Source organism: Lissotriton vulgaris, chromosome 11 (assembly GCF_964263255.1).
Source record: "Lissotriton vulgaris chromosome 11, aLisVul1.2, whole genome shotgun sequence".
NCBI classification, from domain to species: domain Eukaryota; kingdom Metazoa; phylum Chordata; class Amphibia; order Caudata; family Salamandridae; genus Lissotriton; species Lissotriton vulgaris.
The window spans coordinates 262,818,646-262,842,689 of NC_141699.1; the positions used below are offsets into that span (position 1 = coordinate 262,818,646).

At 49.2% G+C, this 24,044-nt stretch overlaps 1 protein-coding gene across 1 annotated transcript in view; it reads left to right on the plus strand.

Moving 5' to 3' along the window:
- The window catches only part of TBC1D10A (TBC1 domain family member 10A), a 434,628-nt gene that overhangs the window by 238,650 nt on the left and 171,934 nt on the right, over window positions 1-24,044 (plus strand). The window contains exon 3 of the mRNA XM_086943207.1: window positions 3,584-3,691. Coding sequence (XP_086799333.1) covers window positions 3,584-3,691 — 108 coding nt within the window. The remainder of the gene's footprint in view (window positions 1-3,583; window positions 3,692-24,044) is intronic.

The window sequence follows — 24,044 nt, forward strand, 5'->3', positions numbered from 1 at the left end:
GGTGTGATTTACCAAATGCATATCTGAGGCACATGACATGGGAGTGCCCCTTCATATACGAGTACTGGAGAGCAGTGGTAAACCACATACATGAGACCCTGTAATCTTTGGTGCGTATAGTATCGGAAGCATATGTGCTACGTTTTTTTTCACCTGAAGACAAAAAACCTCAGGGTGGAATTTTGGATTGATGCCCACACTAACCAAATGGAGACTAGCGATGCACTTGAAGACCACAAAGGGCCCAAGATCAAAGCATAAAAAGAATATGTGGTGCAATAGGTAACCGCATAAATAGTGATTCCTCTGCCTCATAGCTGCAAAGACGGCCAAAAGTGGCAGGTTAGAGACTTGGGAAAATGGATCAGACTCCCTGGAAGATTATGGTTCACATGCCAGATTTACAGTAGTGACAAACCGAAAAACAAAAGAGAGAGGCCACGGGAGAAGCATCTGTCATGATAAAAATAGCCTTGGTCTTTACAGTTGACTATTGGCGAAGAGTAAATGTGATGATGTGAGTCTGGTGTATTGTCCAGGGTACAAAGCAATGGGTTAGGTAGACAGGTCTGTCTCATATAAATAGGTACAACTGAACCTGCAAAGTTGTATTTGGGGGGATGGGGTAAATCATCTGAAATGAAAGTGGTGTTAAGAAAATAGTAATAAAACATGTTAGAAAAAAAGGTTGCAGGGACCACAGCTGCACATCATGTCCACTGCTTACCAGACTCTGTCAACCTTACATATTGTGTTAACATTTTGGGGATGACCGATCCACCACCATCAGTAATTCCTGCAAGCTTGTTCGTTTAAGGAGCTCCGTCTCCCAATTAGGTTGATTGTCGAACCAATGGACCGCATGCTGTGGGTGCTAAACCATGTAATGTAGTTCTTGATCAGGGAACTGTATTCCTCGTCTCTTTCCCAGGGAAGCTTCATGAAGTCTAGCTTGACCCTGCAGTGAATACCTGTCCAAGACTGTTGACCCAGCAGGCATTCACCTGTCCAAGGCTGTTGACCCAGCAGGCGTTCCAAGCCTTAGGTGCTGGGTGTGGAATGATTGCTCCCTGCAGAGAATATAAACTGCATGGCAGAAGGACCATCTCGTCCACTGATACCCTACTCGTATCCATTAGTGATAGTGTCCAGAAAGTTACTGAGCCCTGCACAATTTGTCCCATGTTACTTCTAACTGATCCTTCTTCCAGTGTGCCACCTGAATGCTTAGATATACGAAGCCAACGTTCTCCCACAGAATTTTCTGTTCAGGAAGTGCACTTTCCTCTGGTCTGCTCAAACCTCCAACGAGGGATAATCTGTACTTGGCTTTGAATTACACACATCCCAGATACCTTCAGGCACTTCTCCTTAATATTCAATATACATCCATATTCAGTGAATAAGCCTTTGGCTCAACCTTTTCTTTTGTGCAGTTATGCTAAGGGCTAAATGAGCTTTGAGTTTGGACCCACTCTTTGACCTTACTACTTCTAGATTATAATCTATACTTGCTCCCTAGACTCTTATGAGCATATTTTAACCATAGAACTGTCCATCTTGGACCAGTCAGTCTACTCTTGGCGCAGCCACAGATAGGTCATCAATTGTCCTTGAATCCAGGAGCCTAACTGTAAAGTAAGAAATGTTTATAGTATCTGGAAACCTTCCAGCTAAGTTTAAGGTCCACATTTCCCTCCCTTTTCAGGGTATAATAAGACTAAAGGATGGGAATGTCGAAGGTAAAAAAGCTACCAGAATACACCTTTTTGCTTAATGCGAAATCGTAACATTCCTCAAAAACAAACAAACACTACAAGATGTGTCTTTGCCCACAATCGAGAGAGTTCTTCTCACAAGGTTGCTTTCAGTGAAACACAATGTGTTGCTCATAATCACAGGGAAGAGCGGATTCCAGACCAATAGAGGGAACTACCTGGGCTCACGTAGCGGGAGAGTTCAAGCTTCAGCCTCAGAGAAGGCTATTATGGGAGCAGTGGAAGTAAAAAAGTGTTTTGTGATTACCCAGAGTAAAACACTAGGATTGCCCTGAACATTACCACAGCTGTTGCTTCTCCACTTATGGATCAATTCAGGCACATCCACAGGAACTACTTTCTTTCCCCAGTCACTCACCTCCTGCACTTTGTTCATTTTAACCACAATCGAGGATCAGCAGCCAATGGCTGGGTCCAAACGAGTAAGGCAAAGTGAGCTAAAGAACGATGATAGATTCAAACCAGCTCTTGACCGGGTGCAAGTGTTTGAAAAGTTTCAGCACTCCGTCCATCAACTCCTTGTGTTTACTTTGTATGTAAATGCATACCTGCATGCTTATATACATAAATGCAAAGTTTCAGTGAATGGCCGGTCAATCAAGAAGTGTGAAGATACGAAATGCAGAAAGATAACGTTTTGCCTTTTCCTTTGTCCAAATTCCAGTTTGACAAATAACAAGGTGATGGAAATAATCTCCACTACAGCCTTATACCAATCAAATTTAGTCCTGCTTAATCTTAAGCAATCGCAGTGTGCAAATCACAATTCCTAACGTACTAAAGAATTCTCTTTAAAATAGCAATTCCTGGTGGAGTTGCAAATTTAATGAGAGAGGTCGTAATTTGTGCCCCTCTATGAATCAAAGCAATCACAAGGATGGTGACCACATTGTCTGGCTTTTTAATAAAGCAAACTTTTTTTATTTTTTATAAAGCAACTGTTTTCCTTAAAAGAAATCAGGATGCATAAAAAAAAAACTTTGAAGTTTCATTTTTTAAGAAAAAGCAGTGGTCCGCGGGATCACTGCCTGCTCCTAAAAAAATATTTGTTTTACATTCTCAAGGGGAAGCGGTCCTTTGGGGACCTCTTCCCATTTGCGAATAGGTTATCACCTCCTTCGAGGTGTTGATAAAATATTAATGTTTTGTGACCAGAAATAAGGTCGCAAAACAGTAATACATACCAATGCAAATCAGTATTTGGAAGGGACGTCCTAAATACTTCCATTCTAAATACCGAATTGCACACCCACATTTTGATTCTGTAACAGATTACAGATTTGTTATTTGTACATCAAAAAATTATTTTTGTGGTCGTAAATGACCTGGTTCTGTGAATCTGGCCTTTTTGCAATCTCAAAAAATCTTCGTACATGAGGCCTATGGTCCCACCCAGAGTACCTCCCTATATTTGTTTGGGATTTCCATGTTCATAGATTAGTTTCTCTCCTTGTCGTCTTTCCCTCAACATCTGAGTCATCTGAACTGTCTCTGAGTACTCTTGTTGCTAAACAGTCTTTAGTAATACTTGCGCACAACTAATGAGTTTATCAACTCTTCTAACATATGGAAATGCTACTAAGGCGGTAGACCTTTTATGGGGTACATCTTGGTGGATAGTTTCTTGCATGTAATGTTACCATCTGGCCAAGATGCCTTTCCTATCTCATCCCGGAATTTAAGTAGCATATGCATCTAAATTACAGCAAATGAATGTCCTATTTTGACTGTTTATTACATCTCCTCCGTGTCCATATCTCCTTGTTGCTTCTGTTTCGTCTAATTCCCCCTTTGTTCTATTGCAGATTCGATTAAGGTGTCAGAAGGGAATCCCTCCCTCCTTGCGTGGTCGTGCCTGGCAGTACTTGTCAGGAAGCAAAGTCAAAATGGAGCAGAACCGTGGGAAGTTCGATGTAAGTTTTATTTTGGTTAATCTACTCAGCTGTTTGTTTGGTTGCTTTGTCAGAGATGGTCAGCCTGCTTGATGAACGTGACCTTTGTCTGCTCGTCACAAGAACCTCTGAGCCGTGATGTGGTCAGTAACATTGGCCTTTGGTCTCTGGCAGCTATTAACAACTGTCTTGATCTAACCTTTGAGATCTAAGTAGTAATTAGTATTTATTTCGCCAGACGCTTTAGGCTCGCTAAAAAGGTGCTGTGTTGCTACGAAATTGTTTAATTTGTTCTGCTAATACTGGGATTTGTGTTTAGCTCTGTTACCTTGATCGTAAATGTGTGTGAATTTAATTTTCTACTTGCTCGACCCCCTCATAAGTTTCAACAAATTATTTAATTATGACCCGATACCCTTAATGAAGCTGCTATTCAAACTATGCAGGACCAAACATTTAGTTTAATAGCTGACCGGAGTAATGTGTCAGCAGTCTGCAGCTGTGCACTAAACAGGGACTTGGAAAATCATTCTTTTCTAGTCTTCCAGTTGTTACTGGGCCTCAGAGTTGATCCATCAGGTGGGTTTTTCAAACTTTAGTATTGAGGCATCGCCTATCCCAGCCGTTCCGGCAAATAGGGGCTTTATTATTTGGAGTTAAATGTATTTGAATTGTTCCATCAAAAAATATCATTTAAAGTCCAAAGATCTCCTGGCTTTGAGACTCGTAACTGCCAAGTAAAAAGGGTCTATTCCTCTGGTAAATATATACAATAGATTTCCCGCTCAGCCCCAGGTTTCACCTACTATTCTAGTCCTGGATGAGTTCATGGAAAGTTTTGAAGATGGTTGTTGCGTATTACTTGCTGGGTACTTGAATGTCTCCTATGAACCCCTGGAAATGCTATCAAACCTCACAGAGGAAGAGGATGAGGAGGGGGATTACTTGACTGACCCAGGTTGGCTTTGCCAGAAATACTGAAGTGGCTTTTCAGTTCAGATCCTTTCCATTAAAATATGGCCTGAGAGCCTGCAACGGACGTACTAGTTCTGAAAGAGATCTGAGGTATACCTATCAAAGGGTTAACTGTCAGAAAAGGATCGACTATTTCCTGATGGATATGCTATACTGGCATTTCCTTATTGACATGCGGGTAATAGAACGATCAGATGGTGACCAATAACGCCTTTGCACTAGAACTGGAACATATTTTTTATCAACCACAGGCATCAAAAGTGGTAATCAATCCTTTTTTTTTTTAATTAAATATTTTTATTGCAGAAACACAAGGGGTTAATATATAAACTGTATATGAGTCTCTGAATACCATAGCTGTTAATATCTCGCACTCCGAGGGATACACTGCCATTCAGCCCACACCCTGGAGGTCGGGCGGCTTGCGTTGTCAGCATATTAGGAACATCCATGAGTGCCGACCATAGTCTATTGAAGACTTCCCATGGTTCTGCTTTTTCTTTTTTATCTTAAGTAATGTAACCTTCCCCCCCCCCCACCCCCACCCCCCTCCCTCACCCCCGGGTGGTCAAACCGTAGTAAAAACTCAAGTTAGGATCCAGCCATCCACTAGTAGATTTTAAAAACATGTCATTATCGCATACATTCCCGCCCTTCCTCCCTCCCACTCTTAGTCTGTCATGTACATTTGAGCAGGACCCGGCGCAGCCAGTGGCCCTCCCCCCCTCGTGTGATCGTATATCGGACCATCCAAACCCTCCTACTCCCCATCTGGTTGAAGGCGGTGGTGCAGTCCCTCCACCTTCCACATCTCACTGCAGCCCCCCATCCAGTCCGTGATAGTGTCCCCATTTAGACCAGACCTTCCTAAATTTTCGGGGACAGCCTCTTGCCTTGTATGTGACCCTTTCCGCTGCCATATACAGGTCTAATCCTCTCCTCCACTCCTCTAGAGCTGGGGGCTCTGGCACTCCCCAATGTTTCGCAATGTCCCGTTTGGCGACCACCAGCGCCAGGACCAGGAAAATGGTTAGTGGGCGGGTCAAGTCCACCTCGGTCGTCATACCTAGCAGTGCCAGTTTGGGGTCCCGTGGTATGGGGGCCTCAAGGACCTTTTCGAGTTCCCGAAAGATCTGGACCAATACTTCTGAATTACCGTGCAGGTCCATACCGTATGAAAGAAATCTCCCTCTCCCTGTCGACACCTAAGGCACTTTGGTTCCTCTATTTTCCCCATCTTCTGAAGGCGTACCCTATCAAAGTATGTTCTGTGAAGAAAGTTAAATTGGATCAGTCGCAACCTGGACTTGATGGCCACCTCTCGGGGGTGCATCAGGACTATCTCCCAGTCCAGGTCCTCCATTTCCCCTACCTCCCCCTCCCACACGTGCCTCAGTTTTGTCAGGTCCCCCAGCATATGATTGGTTCAAAGTCTTATATGTAAGGGACACCGCCGGTCCCACCATGTGTTCCTGGAGCAGCCTCCCTACCACAGGTGCGTATTCAGGGATTTCAAGCAGCGAGATATTTTGGGCCCTCCAGGCATGGCGCAGCTGGGTGTATTTGAAGTGTTGCGTGTTATGTAGCCCGAACTCCAATTGAAGAGCTCTGAACGACTTCAGTTCCCCCTTGGCTATCACATCCCCGATGGTGGAGATGCCAATGTCGTCCCATCTCCGGAATCCGCGCAGTTTATGCAGTTCACGTAACCAGCAACAGTGCCATAGGGGTGTTTGCAGTGTGGGTTTCTGTTCCCAGCCCATGCGTTTCGTAGCTGTCGTCCACGCCCTTAGCGTGATGATTTTAGCAGGGAGAAGGTGTGCTCTCCTCGTGTCCCCGTAAAGATACCGCAATATGTTTCTACTGCTAGCTTGGCTCTTTCTAGGGAATATGTCGGGTGGTCTGCCGCCGCATGGAGCCAATCGTTGATTGGAGTCAGGTGTTCCGCCCAGTAATAGGCCTCCAGGTTGGGAAGCGAGATTCCCCCGCTGTACTGGTGTCATTGCAGTGTGGCTAAGGCCACCCTTGCCTGCTTGCCGAGCCAGAGAAAAGATCTCAAATCTGCATGGATCTTAGTGAAGACCGCAGCAGGTAGCGGATAGTACTTGTTTTGGAGGGCGTATAAAAATTTCGGTAGTATGACCATTTTATACATGGCAGCCCTGCCCAGGATTGTTAAAGGGAGCCGCCTCCAATGGTCCATATCTATCCTGGCGCTCACCATGATTCGCTCCAAGTTTTTTGGGAACGAGAGAGGGACATTTGTCGTTAAGAAGACCCCCAGGTATTGGAACCCTTCTGTTGTGGTTAGTAGTTCCCCCGGTAGACTCCCCCACTGGTTTCTCCCCTTCGGGTCATACAGTACTGATTTGTGCCAATTGATTCTGTGTCCCGCCATCTCCCCGTAGCGTTCCAGTTCCCGGAAAAGCTCTGGCACTGTCGTCCCAGGCTCTGTTATATAGAGCAGGACGTCGTCCGCATATAGCGAAATCTTCTCGGGAGATAGTGTCCCCGCCTCGTCCATGAACCCGTGGATATTTATGTTATGTCGGATTCTGGCCGCCAGTACTTCAATGACGAGAGTAAAGAGAAGTGGGGACAGGGGGCAACCCTGCCTAGCACCTCTCTGAATAGGGAATTCTCAGGAGAGTGTTCCATTGACCCTTACCCTCGGGCCAGTATATAGTAGTCTGATCCACGCCGTGAACTTTGATCCGAACCCAAACTTTTGGAGCACTGCCATCAGAAAGGGCCAGTGTACCGCATCGAACGCTTTCTCGGCGTCCAGGGAGAGGAACCAGTGTGGATCCTCCCTCTCCTTTACCTCCTGGAGCCAGTTGTGTGTTCTTCTGAGGTTTAGCTTTGTCGCCCTGTCGGGTAGGAAGCCAGATTGGTCCATATGAACCAAGCCAGTTATGACCGCCCTTAGGCGGACCGCCAGGATGGTCGCCAGCACTTTTACTTCCGTATTAAGTAAAGATATCGGTCGGTATGAGGCACAGTCATTCCGCGGCTTGCCCTCTTTGTGGATTGGTATTACTGTAGCCATAGTAAGATCTGGTGGGAGTTCACCTGCTTCAAAGGCGTCCAGTAAGAGGCCTCGAAGGTGGGGGGTCAACAGGTCTGATGTGCGTTTGAAGAGTTCCGCGGGGAATCCATTTGGGCCTGGTGATTTACCCGGGCGGAGCCTGGCTATAGCATTAGCGATGTCCTCCAATGATATGTCAGCGTCTAGTGTCGCCGCGTCCTCCGGGGGAAGGACCGGTAGGGTGGCGTCGTCTAAATACAGTAGGGCCTCCTCGTATGTCGCCAGTTCGCGTGCTGCATAGAAGGCGGCATAATGAGTGGCAAAAGCGTCTGCTATCTCTACATCTGTTTTGACCGTAGCGCCTCCTGTCGTGTGTATGCTACCCATCCATCTCTCGGCTCTTTCTTTCCTACTAAGCCAAGCCAGTAGCTTCCCTGACTTATCTCCTACGCCATATAATCTATGCAGGGTAGCCAGTGATTGTGTCTTAGCCTCGTTAGTCACCAAATCCCGATACTGTTTCTGGGCATCAAGTAGCTTCCGCAGGGAGTCTTCGGACCTGTGAGCTAAGTAATCCCCCTCACACTTAAGGATAGACTGTTCCAGGGCTGCCACCTCCGTCTGACGTCTCCGTCTGTCTTCCCCTAGTCTAAGTCGAATCCTATCACGCATGACTGGTTTCAGGGCCTCCCACAGCGTGATTTTCGAGGCAACTGAGCCTACATTGTCCTCAAAATAAATCTTAATGTCTGTCCTCACGTCTTTTAGTATCTTTGTGTCCTGAAGGTCCCATGCTGCGAGCCGCCAGTGCCCAGTGTCCCTGGCTCTGTCTCGCCCTACTCGTACATGCAAAGGTGAATGATCAGAAATACCCCTGGCTCTATACTCAGCTACATCTCCTACTGTCAGCCATTGTCTAGGCATGAAAACATAGTCAAGACGCGAGAACGTCCGATGCGCCCCGGAGTAATAGGAATAGGCGCGTTGCGTTGGGTGGAGCCACCGCCAAGTGTCCGTTAGCCCCATGGAAGATATCGTGTCAAATAAGGCAGTCCTATGTTGGCCGTCGACTGTGGTGCTGGATCTATCAAGAGTAACGTCCATCACGTCATTAAAGTCCCCCCCTACCACCTGTGTTGTCTGCTGAGTCTAGGAGGATGTTCGCTACCGCTGCGTAAGTGCGTGACTGCAGCTTGGGTGGTGCATACACTGAGATCAAGGTGTACGTGTGCCTATTCCAAATGCCCTGAACTCCCGCGTATGTGCCTTGTGGGTCGAGCCACGTGCGTGTGATGGCGAAGGGTTTGGATTTTTTAACCATGACTGTCACTCCCCTAGAATCAGAAGTATAACCTGCATTGACCAATACTCTGTAGTTGACCCTAGCGATGAAGGCACACTGAGTGCCCCTGAGATGAGTCTCCTGCAGAAAGATGATATCGGGGTCTGTCTTTTTGATGGATGTGTTTACCAACCCTCTCTTGATTTTTGATCCCAGCCCATTAACATTCCACGTCAGTATGTCCAGCCACTTGCCTGCCACCTGCGGTGTTGCTACGGTACCGGCCATGGGAAGGTGTATTGACCATGAGTGAGCTCGCACTTACAGCCGGCGGTGTTGCGAAGACAATGCTTGCTACGGTGTTCCCCTACCTGAGTCTTCAGTTGTCCCACCCGGTGCCCATCCCGTACCCTACCCCAACAAATTGAAAGTCCCCCCTCCCCCACCCCACCTCCCTCCCCTTCCAGTTGTGACCGATTGTCAGACATAGCTTTCCGAAGGAGTAGGCCTGTCGCCCACCCACCACACCCACCCTAATAAGCACCAAACAACCCTATAAACAAGGCAAACAAAACACTGATAAGAGGGGTGTGTCAACTTGCGTGCTTTCATGCTGCAGGCTGCCATTCTATTCCTGCAAGTTCATCGAGTCTGCGATTCACCATCACTTCACCGTGTCATTGGAAGCCAGTTGTGTTGCGCACGATGAGTCCTCCATTGCTAGGATTTAGATTTTTGAGTGTCCGATTCTGGAGCACTGTGCTGTCCCGACATGTCCCGCTCCAGCACTCTGATCTCTTTCACCAACGGGTGGTCTGATTGCCCCCCATCTTCTTCTCCTTTTCCACCCGAGGTGGGGCTCTCGAGCATCTCATCCTCCTCTCCTTCCGATCTCGTCGCGGTGCGCAGTACTGTAAACCTCGATCCCTGTGCTGTTGTACCTCCCGGGGAGGCAGAGCGCCCTCTCCGGGTCCTCCCGGTATCTCGTCCCCTGTATGGCGTTGCTGGGGTGGGCCTTTTCGAGCGCCTAAATTTCAGTCTTTGGGGTTTCGGGAGTTCCCAACGTGTCGCTTTTCTCACAGACTTATCCAATGCATCACGTCTCGCTGTCTCCCTACTGGTGAGGATGGGGCGCTCCTCCAGCCATTGCCAAGCGTCCTCCGGATGAGTGAAAAAAAGTGTCTGTTCGTTGAAGATCACTTTAAGCTTTGCCGGGAACAATAGCATGTAGGATATTTTTAGGTCTCTAAGTTTGGCTTTCACCGAATCAAAGGAACGCCTTTGCTTTTGCACCTCTTGGCTATATTCTGGGAATATCATGATCTGGGAGTTTTCCAGACGAATCTCGCCCAACTTCCTCGCCTCTCTCAGTATGAGGTCTCTGTCTGCAAAGTTCAAGAAACGAGCGATGACCGGACGCGGCCTCGCCCCTTCAGGTGGTTTCGCAAGGAGAGCCCTGTGCGCCCTTTCTTTTATGAAGCATGGTGAAAACTGTGCCTGTGGGAACGTCTCCTTGAGCCACGCGTGTAGGAAGGATATCATGTCATTCTTTTCGATTCCCTCTCTAAAACCAACAAAGCGCAGGTTATTACGCCTGGCTCCATTTTCAGCATCGTCCACTTTCCAAGCCAGTTGGCGGTGGGAGGCTTGCAGCTCCGCCATGTCTCTTCGGAGGGTCGTGATCGAATCCTCGGCCTCACCCATGCGCGTTTCCGCCGAGGCGACCCTGTCAGATAAATTTCGGAAGTCTTGCCTCAGGAGTGTCACCTCGGACCCCACCTCGCCTATTTTGACCTCCAACGCTGCCCTGAATTCTTGAATATCAGTGCGGGAGGCCTGGATCGCCGCCATCAGCAAATCTGTGTCAGAGCGACCGGATGTGGCTGCCGGGAGGCCCTCCGCCGCCAGACGTGGCGCAGCAAAGTTGTCCATTGGGCCTAGTTTGGGACCTTTCGCCGGGTTCTCCTTTTTCCCCATTGTCGTCCTTGAGCTGCTGCCCCTGGGCAGTGAGTATTGGATGTCGGCCCTGGCGGATGCCTCCGGGTGTATGCCCCACGAACTGGCCTCTCGCAGTCTTCCGCTGTTGCCCGCACAGGCCCCACCTGTTGTTACCTCCCTTGCGTTTTCTTCCTGTCTCCGAACCCGAGCCCGTGCCTACTCAACTAGTCCTTAGCCAAGTGCGTCCTTGCCCGTGGCTCCCACTCCTTCCGGCTTCTGTGTCTGACCTCAGGCGCTGGGCCTATCTCAACACCGCTGTCTGCCAGGTGCGACCTCCCGATGCCTCACTCCGCCACCCATACTCGAGCCATCATCCGCCGTGAGTGCGCCCCCAAAGCAGGGCCTCCTGGCGTACTCACAATGGGGTGGGGTGGCCCGTGGGGTCCTGCACAACTCCAAGCCGCGGCATCCGTGGGGGGTGTGAGGTCGCGGTTCCTACGGCTCAGGGAGCACCCGGGCCGAATGCAGCCGTTCCCCACCACCGACACGTGGTCTTCTTACATTTAGGGCCACGGGGGAACGGCCACCGAGCGGCGTCAGTGCAGCCCAAAACCCCTCAGGCAGCCTCTCTGTCCAGCCGAGGGTCTGCCAACAGTATTCCTGCCCCGCCCGGTGTGTTGTCCAGGGGGCAGGCCTGTATCGGAGCCCGGCAGCGGCTCCCGCCCTCAGCAGCGAGGTCCGGGGGGGGGCAGGGGCCGCACTCGCAGCGGGACTCACGCGGGGCAGTGGAGGCCCTTCCTCGGCCGGAGTTCCCGTCCCGGTGCCTCACTCTGGTCGCCGCTCTCGTCGGGCGCGCCTCACCATGCCCCCGGGGAACCAGTTCTCGGTCACTGCACGTGTGCGGGCCCCGATCTTCACCGCAGCGGAGCCCCGTCCACCGGCCCGGTAGACCTCCTCTCACCCGCACCTGAGCGCCGCACACCAGCCCCCTCCGCCAAGTCGCCGTCAGCATGCAGCGCCTTCCGGAGCCAGTCGCTTACTCACAGTGCTCCGGGCGCCATGTTGGTGTAGGTCGCTCTCGGCTCCGAGCCTCCAGTCGGCTAGGGGAGGGGGGGAAAGTCTGTGTTGGGGGCCGCACCGGGTGTTTTCGGGTCCTTACGAGTCCCCCCTCTTGGTACACCCAGCTGGGTCCGGGCTAGGATCCAAGCTCACCGCGCTCCAAGCACTTGGGGTCCGGCGGCCGCCATGTTGCTGCAGTCCGGCGCGTGGAGAGGGGACCTCGGAACGATTCCCCGGTCGGTGACACCGGAATCTCCGCTTTCACTCCTCGTAATGGCTCAGGACACCCTCCGTCCCAGGTCAGTTTGTTTATTTGGCTGCAGAATGGGTTTTAAAGGCGGATCGGGAGGCAGCCTTTGAGGAGCTACGCTGCTGCACGCCTTAACCGGCCATGGTGCTGGCCACGCCCAGTGGTAATCAATCCTGACCTTTTAAAACCAATAAACAGGAGGAGGGTTAAGTGATCAATGATCGAGGGTAACGTAGCAGTTTTAGCACAAATTTATATGGGTGTACTCCACTCACTATATGATTTTAAAAAGTATGCAGATGAAGCCCACCCCATGATTAGGTTGTTTAATAGTTTGTGGGGAAAGAAAAAAAAGTCTTCTATAAGGAAAAAAGGGGTGACTTCATTAGTAGCGCCTAAGCCGAATGGTCCGACGAACAGTGGTGGCTGGTGACATTTGAAAGTGGTGAGGCGCAATTACTGTACTGTGGCGAGCGAGCGTAGCGAGGGAGCCCTAACCACCTACAAGGGGTTAGCCGAGAACATTTTGAAAAAAGAGTGGGCAAATGGTGCATTCTCAAGCAAATTTGAGAAAGAGGTGGCTTGGCAAACATCTCTGTGAGTAACCAGACAAGTCTCTTTGCACTTCACAGATACATCACTCTCCCCGCATTCACATAGGCACACTACTCACCCTTCCCTGACACATCACTAAGCCTGCATTCATCCATCCACATCACTCACACTGGACTCATACAGGCACACTGCTCAACCTACACTCACACAGACATTACTCACCCTTCGCTGCACTGCACTCAATAGGTTTCATTTATTCTAGCCTGTTTAGGCCTGACATTGCCTGGTAACAGACTACAGTAAATACCATTAACTTAAAGTCCATCCATATCGTCACAGGTGCAGGTTTGATTCCTTTATATTAGGTTGGACTCAAAACGCCATTATGCTACTAATGTGGGTCTCTGTTTCACTACCTGAAGTCACCCATGGGTCGGTGCTCTCATCCTAGCTCATTGTGTATTTTATTCCTTGAGCCTAGCTTACCTGATCCATGGGTCTTCAATTCCATACTTAGACCAATAACAAGCAAGTGGTTTCCCACCCATATAAGAGGCAAACTGTCATTGGCAGATAGTTTCCAAAATACCTTCTGGAAAACCAAGGGATGGATGGACAAAACTGACTCCATCTTAACTGGTCTAAAGTAGAGACTTTGTTGTTTGGCAGCAGCCAGAATTTATGAAGTAGTGATTACTGGCCTGATGCCATCGGCTCTAGCGCACACTTGGTACAGATGGTAAACATCTTCCGGATGCTGATCTGCAGCTAAAACATCAGGAAGTGACTTTTGCCCTACGCAAGAGATTTATAAATTAACACAACTGCAGGAAGAAGAATGCTCCGGCAGAAGGCATTGCCAGGCATATTTTCAACAAGTAATGCTCACCGATGCTTCTTTGAAGAAGCTCTTGCAGCCATGCCGTGAGGTCGCTGAGGAGCATTTTTACTTTTAACATTCTACTTTAAATCTCTCCTCGTCTAGCAAAGACCGACATTTCATAAAGATGTTCAACAATCGGAGACAATGTTTCCCCTGTTCATGTCTCATCCGCCTTAGGCAGTTGAAATGCAACCCGGTTCACTATCCCTCCCGACCCACAGCGCAGCAAGCCCATCATGTCTGACAGCCTAGGTTGGACACACACAATCCCATTGCTACCCTAATTGCCGGTGTCTGAAGCAAGAAGCGAGACACTGCTAACAGGTAATTGGATGCAGTTACTTCTGAGCCACAACACGACAGATGCATTATATTTCTAACATGGCGGGCTCTGACAAACAACACTTCTCGCTCAAGGAGGTCCTCGCGCCTTCATCGCCGATTTGCCGCCCCTGGGTCCCGGGACCCTTCTGAGCCTAGTAGCACAGCATCTCCAGAGAGTCATGTTCCAGCAAGGAAGCTGTAAATCTTTTGCTCTGATTAATCTACCGAAGTCGGGGCTCGGGGGAGGGAGGGGGGAAGGGGGGGTAATTATATAAAACAAAACTTAAACAAAACTTACCTCACACAGCCGGTCCTTGGCGCCTAAGTTCACGTCACGATTCTGGTACTAGACTGGCAGCCCCTCAAAGCCAATCCTGGCGCTGCTGCAGCACCAGGATTGGCTTGGGGCACAGGTTACTCTTCGCCCGTAGAATGCCCATTAGGAGCCCGAAGGGCTCCTAATGGGCATGCGCAAAAAAGCGAAACACAAGTGCGCATGCCCCTATGGACGCACCGCGCCTGCCGACGAACACTGTAAGTCTTGTAGGGCCGAGCTAATGGCTGTTTTTGAAAATGGCCTAAGGAATCTAGTGGCTATAATAGGAAGAAATATAAAGTAGTGCAAAAAATGGCTCAGAGAAATTAGGAAGAGGCCACTTGGAGAGATCTTCTCTGTACAGCAAAAGTCAAGGACAGTAAGCAGTTCTGGCACATGATAGCCAAGGGAACCAAGACCAGAGTAATGGAAGAAACGTACCACATACAGCCGCATCTATGGGTAAATAATTTTAGCACACACTATAAGAGCCAGATTGACATCCAGCTAAGGGAAAATGATAGAGGTTGCCTAGGGCAACTTGAGGGCACATCTATTGATGTTCTGGTTTCTTTTAAATTAGATGAAAAGAGGACGGCCCTTACTACATTACAGAAGGGCAATGCCCCGGGCCATGAATAAGTTCTGGGTGACCTTTTCCTTCCTGAACCAGAAATCAGCAATTTTATTATAAATCAAAGTTTTAATACAATCTTAATGGGGCATAGGTACCTAACTCTTGGTTGTGTGCTGAGATGATACCTGTTTTTAAAAAGGGCGATAAGGGGGACCCATCAAATTAAAGGCCAATAAGCCTTATTGATATTTCACAAAAGTTGTTCTCCAGGCACTTGTTAGAGAGACTGCAAGTCTGGACCCTTGAAGAAAACAAATTCTCACTATTGCAAGCTGGGTTCAGAGAGTACTATTGACCAAATCTTTAGCTTTCTCTTAATTTTATGGAAGTTCTGAATCGGACTGTGAGGAGTGTTTGCAGGATTTTGCCTTGCCGACCCTGACTAGCTAACAAGCAGACATCCTAGAGGCTGAACTCACGGGGCTGGAACTGAGAGATGCCCTTAATTCCCTCCAGGTCGGGAAAGCTCAGGGGCCTAACTGGCTGCTGGTCGAAATCTATAAGAGGCAAGCCAACGTTGTAATATACCCCATGAGGGAGATGTTCCTCGAAGCGCAGAGGGTGGGACGGCTCCCGCCAGATCAGCGGGGAGCCACCATTGTGGTCATCCACAAAGCCGGGAAGCCGCCTGACCAATGCTCGTCATATCGGCCTATATCACTCCTTAATGTAGAGGCCCAGGTTTTGGCCAAAGCCTTGGCGACAAGACTACTTGCGGTACTGCCAGACCTGGTGCACGTGGATCAGTCTGGGTTCATGCTGCACAGGAGCACCAGACTGAATCTGCGTCGGTTGTATGGGGTCCTATATATGACAGAGGGGGAGAATGATACCCCAACGGCATTGATGGCGCTGGACGCCTCTATGGCCTTTGTCAGCATTGAATGGCCATATCTGTTTAAGGTTCTGCAGCGCCTTGGCTTCGGTCCGGTGTTTTGCAGTTGGGTGCGCCTCATATACGAACAGCCAGTGGCTAGAGTGCGGGTGAACGGAGCGACGTCTCGGGCATTCCCCCTGCGCAGAGGCACCAAGCAGGGATGTCCACTGTCCCTGCTTCTTTTTGCTCTGGCCCTGGAGCAGTTGACCCAATGGATCCGGAGGGACAGGTCGTTTTGGGGCCTGTTCCTCTCGGATGAGTGGGAGGAGCGTATATCATTATACGCCGACGATATTGTCCTCTATATGGCTCGCCCATATAACTCAATGGCACAGGCGCTCCATCTTTTTGAACTTTTAGGCAGCTACTCCGGGCATACAATTAATTGGACCAAATCATTGATCTAACCCCTCTCCGTCCCTCCCCCAAGGATCCCATCCAGATGCCCTTTCCTCGATAGTCACTGAGGGATTTAAATACTTAGGGGTGTATGTTACCAATGACAGGGCGGAGTTCTTTAGCAAGAACCTGGAGCCCCACTTGGTGCGTTTGGCATCGGATGTTACCCATTGGCGTACCTTGCCTCTATCCCTGAAGAGGCGTGCTGCGCTTTTCAAGATACTGCCACGCCTGCTTTATATCCTGCAGAATTCGCCCTATCTGATCCCAGCAGGGGTGTTTAAGCGCATCGCCTCATCACTGCGGACGCTGCTCTGGGAGGGGGGGGGACCGAGAATAGCGATGCAAAAGCTCACAAAAGGGGTGTACGATGGGGGGTATGGCCCTCCCGGACGTGCAATTGTACTACTGGGCCACACAGTTGCTCTTGGTTAATGACTGGAGCCTGCCTACAGCGTCGATAAGCATGTTATGTCGGGGGGCTGCTCTGAGCCTCTATTATACGAGCGTAGGCAACGCAGAGACGTTCCGTCGCATACGCGAGTAGTCCTGCAGTGCTGGAGGGACGCTAACAAATTCTTGGGTTGGGCAGGCACTGTAACGGGCAGGACTCCGCTCTGGTTCGGGGACCCGCTGGCCCAGGTCTCCAGACTAACTGGCTTTAAGGGCTGGCGGCTCATTGGGATTGACTACCTGGGTGACGTGTGGAAGGGGTACACTCCCAGATCCTTTGCCTATCTCCAGAAAGAATATCAACTGTGCGACTCCCAACACTACCATTACCTGCGCCTCACACATGCCCTACGGACACACATATGCGCGGACTCCTCGCTCCCAGAATATTCTTCCCCTAGAGGACAGACTCCTTCTAGACCCAATCCCTGAGAAACCCATATCTACCATCTACCGCAAGCTCATCAATAATATGCCGGACCCCCTGATGACTCTGCGGGAACATTTGTAGCCTTGAGGATGAGGATTGGCAGGATGCCCTGCAAAGTCCCCGTGAAATAGCGATTAGAATCCGGATCCGCCTGGTGCAATTGAAAATCCTGCATCAGTTGTCCTACCCGCGTACCCAATTGTTCTCCTGGGGGAGGTGCCTGACTCCTTTGTGTGTGCGGGGTTGTCAGGAGGAGGGGACCTTTTTTCATATACTGAGGAGCTGTCCATACATAGTGCCCTATTGGATGAAAGTAGCACAAACGATGGCAACTGTAGGGGGGGTTGATGGTACCGGTGGACGCTAGGTGGCTATTGCTAATGATTAAAGGAGCCACTGACTGGTCCAGATACGAGATTTGGTTAGCAACAGCGACGGGGGTGGCAATACGGAACATAGCCAGTAGCTGGGGAGGTCGCGGACTCCCCCTCAGTGGGATCAGTGGATGAGAGACCTGGACTGGTGCCAGAGGGCGGAGGAGACTATTTATAAGTCGAGAGGATGTGTGAACAAATGGAAAAAAGTGTGGGGCCCCTGGTGCAGATACCGGGCCGAGCGGCAGAGGTGAGATAAGGAGGAGAGTTTTAATTGCCCATTTCACGTTTGGTGTGTCCTTTCAAGTAAATATACTGCTGATTTTCTGTATGTCTTCTGATCACTGCTATGAATTGTATGAGACCTTGAGCACATTTAATAAAAAGATTTATAAAAAAATGTATGGGAGCTCGTGACTCTTAAAAGAGAACATTTATATGTTGTATTCATTGACCTACAAGCAGCCTTTGACCTCCTCCCCAGTGGGGAAATATGGAGAGCCTTAAAGCGAATGGGAGCCTCCCAAATGTATTGCGTACTATTATAAGGCTCCACACAAATAATTGCGCCTAAATAAGAATGGGCCGTAAGGGTGAACTGACCGAACGCATCATGGTGGACAGGGGAGTACGTTAAGGGTGTGTATTGGCACCAACCCTGTTCACCCCATATAATAATGGGATGAGAGATTCATTGGCTGAATGTACTAGTGACCCCCCCCCCTAATTGCTGGACAAAGTATTGTCAGTGCTATATGCTGATGATACCTTATTTGTCTCGAAATCGCCAATGGAGTTACAGAACCTATTGAATCAGTTTTACTCTCATAAGAGGAATTTGGGTTAGAAGTAAATGTGGCTAAAAATAAATGTATGACTTTTAATCCTCATAGGTCCTTTAAAAGCAAGATTAACCTGGGCAATACATTTGGAGCAAGTGAAACAATTTGATTATTTGGGAGAGGGCTTACTAACACTCTAGCATGGTCCCTATAAAAAATAGCCAGGAGCCAGGTGACACAGCACCAGGTGAGCTGTGCCATATCTAAAAAGCTGAAGACTTCAAGCGTCATGCCCATATTACTTGTAATTGAAACCTACTGGGCAAAAGGTATTGCAGCAGCCCTGTATGGTGCCGAAATATGGGGTGCAAATATTTCAGGGCGTATTGAAAAAATAGAGAATCATTTAATAAAATCTATTCTTGCACTCCCTTGCAATGCACCCCTAACCGTTATTCGTTTGGACCTCCGCTTTAAAAACAGAACTCATGTTGCTGCATTTAGACCCCTATCATTCTGGGTTAGAATTTGGTCCAATGACTCCCCACTCTCCCTATGAGGATCAGATACCAAGATTATTGCATTAGTTATTGCAGTTACTGAGGTTATTGCATTAAATACCTTGGTTTAAACCTGTTAAGAAGTGGCTATGTAGTCTGAGGATGTCCAAACTATGGATTAATCCTGAAGCGATACAGAACAGATCCTTATTAATCAAAATAAGAGATACTCGGACCATTCAAACACTCTGTGGTTATGCCTCACTAATCCGGTGAGTTATGTTATGTTATGTTATTGGTTTTTGTACCGCGCACAGCTGCCCCAGCAAAGGGGCATCCTGGCGCCAAGAAAGGTATACACAACATCACAAAGCGCAACTGATCAAGGAGTATTAATTAAAAAGAAAGGTTTTAATGGCGCGTCTGAACTGGAATAGATCCTCCATAGCTCGGATTTCACTGGGAAGAGAGTTCCACAATTTGGCCGCTACTACTCGGAAGGAGCGGCCACCCATCCGGCTCAATAAAAAGCGTGGAACAACAGACAGATTCTGACCCATCGATCTCAAGGATCGAGAGGGCACATATGGGGTTAGTAGGTTCATCAGAATAGGTGGGGCCATACCTTTCAAAATTTTAAAAGCCAGGCAGAGCACCTTGAACTCGATCCGACGAGCAACAGGCAACCAATGAAGCGATTGCAGTGCTCTAGACACTGAGCAACGCCTGGGCAACCCTAGTACCGCTCTTGCGGCGGCATTCTGCACTTGTTGCAACCGCAAGAGTTCTGCCTTGTTCGAACCTGCTAGCAGGACACTGGCATAATCTATCCTGGATAGTACAGAGGCCTGAACCACAAGCTGTCTAGTGGGGGCATCGAAAAATTTCAGCACCGGCCTGATACCCCTGATTATGCCAAAACAGGAAGCAGCCACCCTCTTAGATTGGCAGGTAAAACTAAGTGTGGGATCCAGCCAAACCCCAAGATTTTTTATCTCCATAGCAGGAGATGGGATCAGTCCGAGCTCGGGGGGCCACCAGTTGTCATTCCACCATCCAGGTTGCTTCCCAACCACCATCACCTCGGTCTTCTTAGTGTTCAATTGTGGACAATTTTGGTTCATCCAATTGACCACCGCACGTAGCCCCTCACAAAAATTGTGGGCGTCCACAGCCGAGTCCCCACTTAATGTGACCGCCAGCTGCTTGTCATCCGCATAGGACACCATTGTCAGGCCCCAGCGTTTGACTACCGTAGCCAGCGGACTCACATATAGATTAAAAAGAGTGTGGCTCAAAGATGATCCCTGTGGGACTCCCAAGGTGAGCGGTGAGAGGTGGATTTACCGGGTGGTATCGCAACCTGAAAAGATCTGTTGGAGAGGAAGGAGCGGAACCACCCTAGAGCCAAACCCTTGATCCCCGCTTCCTCTAACCGCCGCAACAGGATCTTGTGGGATACCGTATCGAAGGCGGCACTCAGATCTAACAACAAGAGTGCCGCTGTTCGACCGGTATCCAGCACGGAGCGCAGATGTTCGACCATGTATAACAAGGCAGTCTCTGTGCTGTGGCCTGCACGGAATCCATTTTGCGTAGGATCCAAGATGTCAGCTTTGGCAAGATGGCCGGCCAGGATCCTATTCACGTGGGCTTCGGTGACTTTAGCAGCCCACGGCAGCAGTGAGATGGGGCGATAGTTCTCGGGTTTTATAGGATCGAGGGTAGGCTTTTTTAGTATGGGTGTAACTACCGCTTGCTTCCACTTGGTGGGCACCATCCCTGAGGCCAGAAACATGTTGATAAGGGCCAACAGGGGTGAGCGACATGTTGCCTGCATGGTTTTAAACTGGGCCGGTATGAGGGGATCTGCAGGGGAGCCAGATTTAATTTTTTGGCTCAGTAGATCAACACCCTCCTCAGAAAGGGGGGCCAACATATCCAAGGTCAAAGCATTGCACTTTGAACAGACAACTGAGTCCGCGTGGTGTATGGTAGTTGGGAAGGTGCAGTAGATTCCTTGCACCTTTTGGACAAAGAAAGAGGCCAGACTCTCGCAATGAGAGTCTGTGCAGATTTCTGCCGCAGAAGCTCTCTTAGTCGTAAGGCCTTTTAGGACCTTAAAGATAAGTTTAGAGGGATTAGGGCTGTTCCGAAACTCCTGCGCATAATATGCGGCACGTGTTCGACAGACCGCTCTATGATATGCCTTGGATAGAGTAAGGTAGCAGGTTTTAAGCATGGGATCATAGGCTTTCCTCCATTTCCTTTCTGCTTGCCTACACTCTCTCTTAAGAGACCCCAAGGTCTCGTCATACCACGGGCTATGGGCCTTAGTACGGCACTTGGAGCGTACCAGAGGAATAAGCGAATCCAAGGCCGTTCCAATCCAGTTGCAAAAAGAGTCATACCCACAGTCAACATCCGAGACGGGAGGTAAAGGTGTCTTACCTAGTAAAGAGTAAAAATCTCTCAGTTAACTGGCAGATTTCTGTACTTTTACAGAATGAACTCAGAGGATTTCCTGGATTGCATAGAACCACCTTAGGCCAGATCTCTGTTCTTAAAGTTCAGATGCAGCATTTTACCACTGAATGAACTTTGCAGCAGATGGGTGGAAAGCACTAACTCCGCAATTTGTCCCTTTTGTTTTTCCAAATCTGAATACCTGGCCCATTTTTTGTTTTTTTGCCCTAAATGTGTTGCCATTAAGAAAACTTGGCCTAACCTGATTAGTCACACCCTATCCCACAGGAACCAAGAAGAGGCTGTCAGAATTTTAAAGAGTGATACCACACAGTGGTTAGTGTATGCTGTGTCTAGATACTTGTTGTACGCCTAGTGGTTAAGATGCAACGTCAATTCCCTAACCCCAGGGAATTTGAATTTGTTCTCTTGATTGGATGCATTATAATTCTGTTTCGCTTTTCTGTTTGCAAGGGAACCTTCATGCATAAGGGGTGATTATTGATATACGCTTGTTATTTTTAGGTCTCGGCTAGCGTAGGCTGCGCACATGCGCAGTCTCGCTGGCGAGATTTAATGATATAGAGTAAGTTTCACTAGCGAGATTAAGCCCTGCCCATCTTTTCCATTGGCTGGCGTCACCATTCATGCTGATCGGTGGCCAGCCATTGGAAAAGAGGTGTTCATTACGTACTCTTTTCTCTTTTGAAGCCGTCCCACATGGACTAGCTTCCTTGACTTACTGCTGGTGTAAAAGGTTTCTTATCTTATTTATGGGTCCAAACAGATGGCCCCATAAAGAAGATAACAATCTTTTACGCCAGCAGGCCGAAAGAGAAAAGCTGCTCACCTCGCCTTTAGCCAGTATCTTTTAAACTCCCCACATTGTGGCTGTCAGTGACTGCTGGGCCTTGGGTTTTATAGACTGCCTCGTGTGTGGTCTGCTTAATGTATCTTCAACGGCCTAAGAAAGCCTGTGTGCTCCAAGTAGTTTACTGCATGTGGGGACTAGTGTTTTTCGTAGGAACGTTTGTACTGTTTATGGTTATAATGTTATTGTCTATTAGATTACGGCTGTGTTCTCTCCAGCCGGGCCGGAGTGTGTGTTTTGCAGGGCTCCCGTGCCTCTTCCCAGTCCTGCGTGATGATACGGCGTCGGCCCGTTCCGCCCCCTTCCTCCCGCTCGGAATAATTCATGGGGAGTTCAGGGTTGGACAGCAGAGAGGCCCAGTCTTGGCTCTCGTTTGACCCAGGCTTTGGAAGTCTGCTGCGCTCCCACGAGCAGAGCTGCAGCACAGCGAGCTCCACACACCCTTCCTGGACCGGCAGGGAGCCAAGGGGGCCCCCCCCGAAGGGGCTAGTGGTGGAATCCGCAGCTCCTGGTGAAAGACTGGGACCAACCAAGGGAACGGCAGCGCTAAAGGTGAGTGCCCGACGCTCAGACCGGCTGTGGAGCCGAGACCGGCTGATTACACATCCCTTGGGAAATCAGCATCAGGTGATCTAATCTCCAATTCCAGCGCCACGGGTACACACACCCTGTGATCGTGGGCAAACGGTTCCACCTTCCACTGCCTGCGATCGCTTTTACGAAAGCCTGTGTGCTTCACGTAGTTTACTGCATGTGGGGACTTGTGTTTTTCGTAGGAACGTTTGTACTGTTTATGGTTATAATGTTATTTCTATTAGATTATGCTTTACATTCGGGCCTCAGCCTGGTTGCCTTTGTTGCCTTTACATACGCGTGTGTTTTAAGTGCTGACTTGCGCTGCTTATGGGACAGGTCTGAGAATAACAAAGAGCAAGGCAGGTGTGTATCAGCTGCTGCTCCACAATTCTAGCATTAAACTGAAGAATTCTGCTGCGGGCGCGTTAACCCACTGAGTTTTCTTTGAAAGGTTTCAAGTGTTTTTCTGGGCAGAAGAGAGTTAAGAGCTGCATGATGTTTCACATTTTCACTACTAAACGGTTCTGCAGTGGCTGTGTTCTCTCCACCCAGGCCGGGGTGTGTGTTTTGTGGGGCTCCCTCTCCTCTTCCCAGTCCTGCGTGATGATACGCCGCCGGCCCGTTCCGCCCCCTTCTCTCTCTCTGAATAATTTATAGGGTGTTCGGGGTTAGACCGTAGAGAGACCCAGCATTTGCTCTCTGTAGACCCAGTCTTTTGGAAGTCTGCTGCAGCACAGCAAGCTCCACACACACACACTTCCTGGACCGGGAGGGAGCCGAGGGGGCCCCCCGAAGGGACTAGTGGTGGAATCCGCAGTTCCTGGTGAAAGACGGTAACCACCCGAGGAAACTACAGTGCTAAAGGTGAGTGCCCGACTCTCAGACCGGCTGTGGAGCAGAGACTGGCTGATTACACATCCCCTGGGAAATCAGCATCGGGTGATCTGATTTCCAATCTCAGCGCCACGCGTACACAAACCCTGTGATCGTGGGCAAACGGTTCCACCTTCAACTGCCTGCGATCGCTTATTAGCAAAACTGAAAGTTATTTTATGGGTGTTTAGCGCCAACCCACAGGACTGGCCATGTGTCAGATATGTAGGCTAATCTAAACTGTTTTCCTTTATATGTAAATTTTTTCCTGTGGATAGCCAAGAAAAATGAAAGGCAATCTCCCCCCCCCCCCCCCCCCCCCCCCCCACAACCCCTCCATCGTGATCTATATTCAACACCTCTGGATATTTTAATTTTGCAACACATATGGACCTCTGAGCAGACGTCAGACTGTAGAAACGCCTGTGACTGACTCTGCCCAGCTCTCCTGGAGCAGGAGATGTACTGACAAACCAGCTGCTTCCCGCCTGCAACTGAAAGAGTAAAAAGACACTCTGTGGCAGTG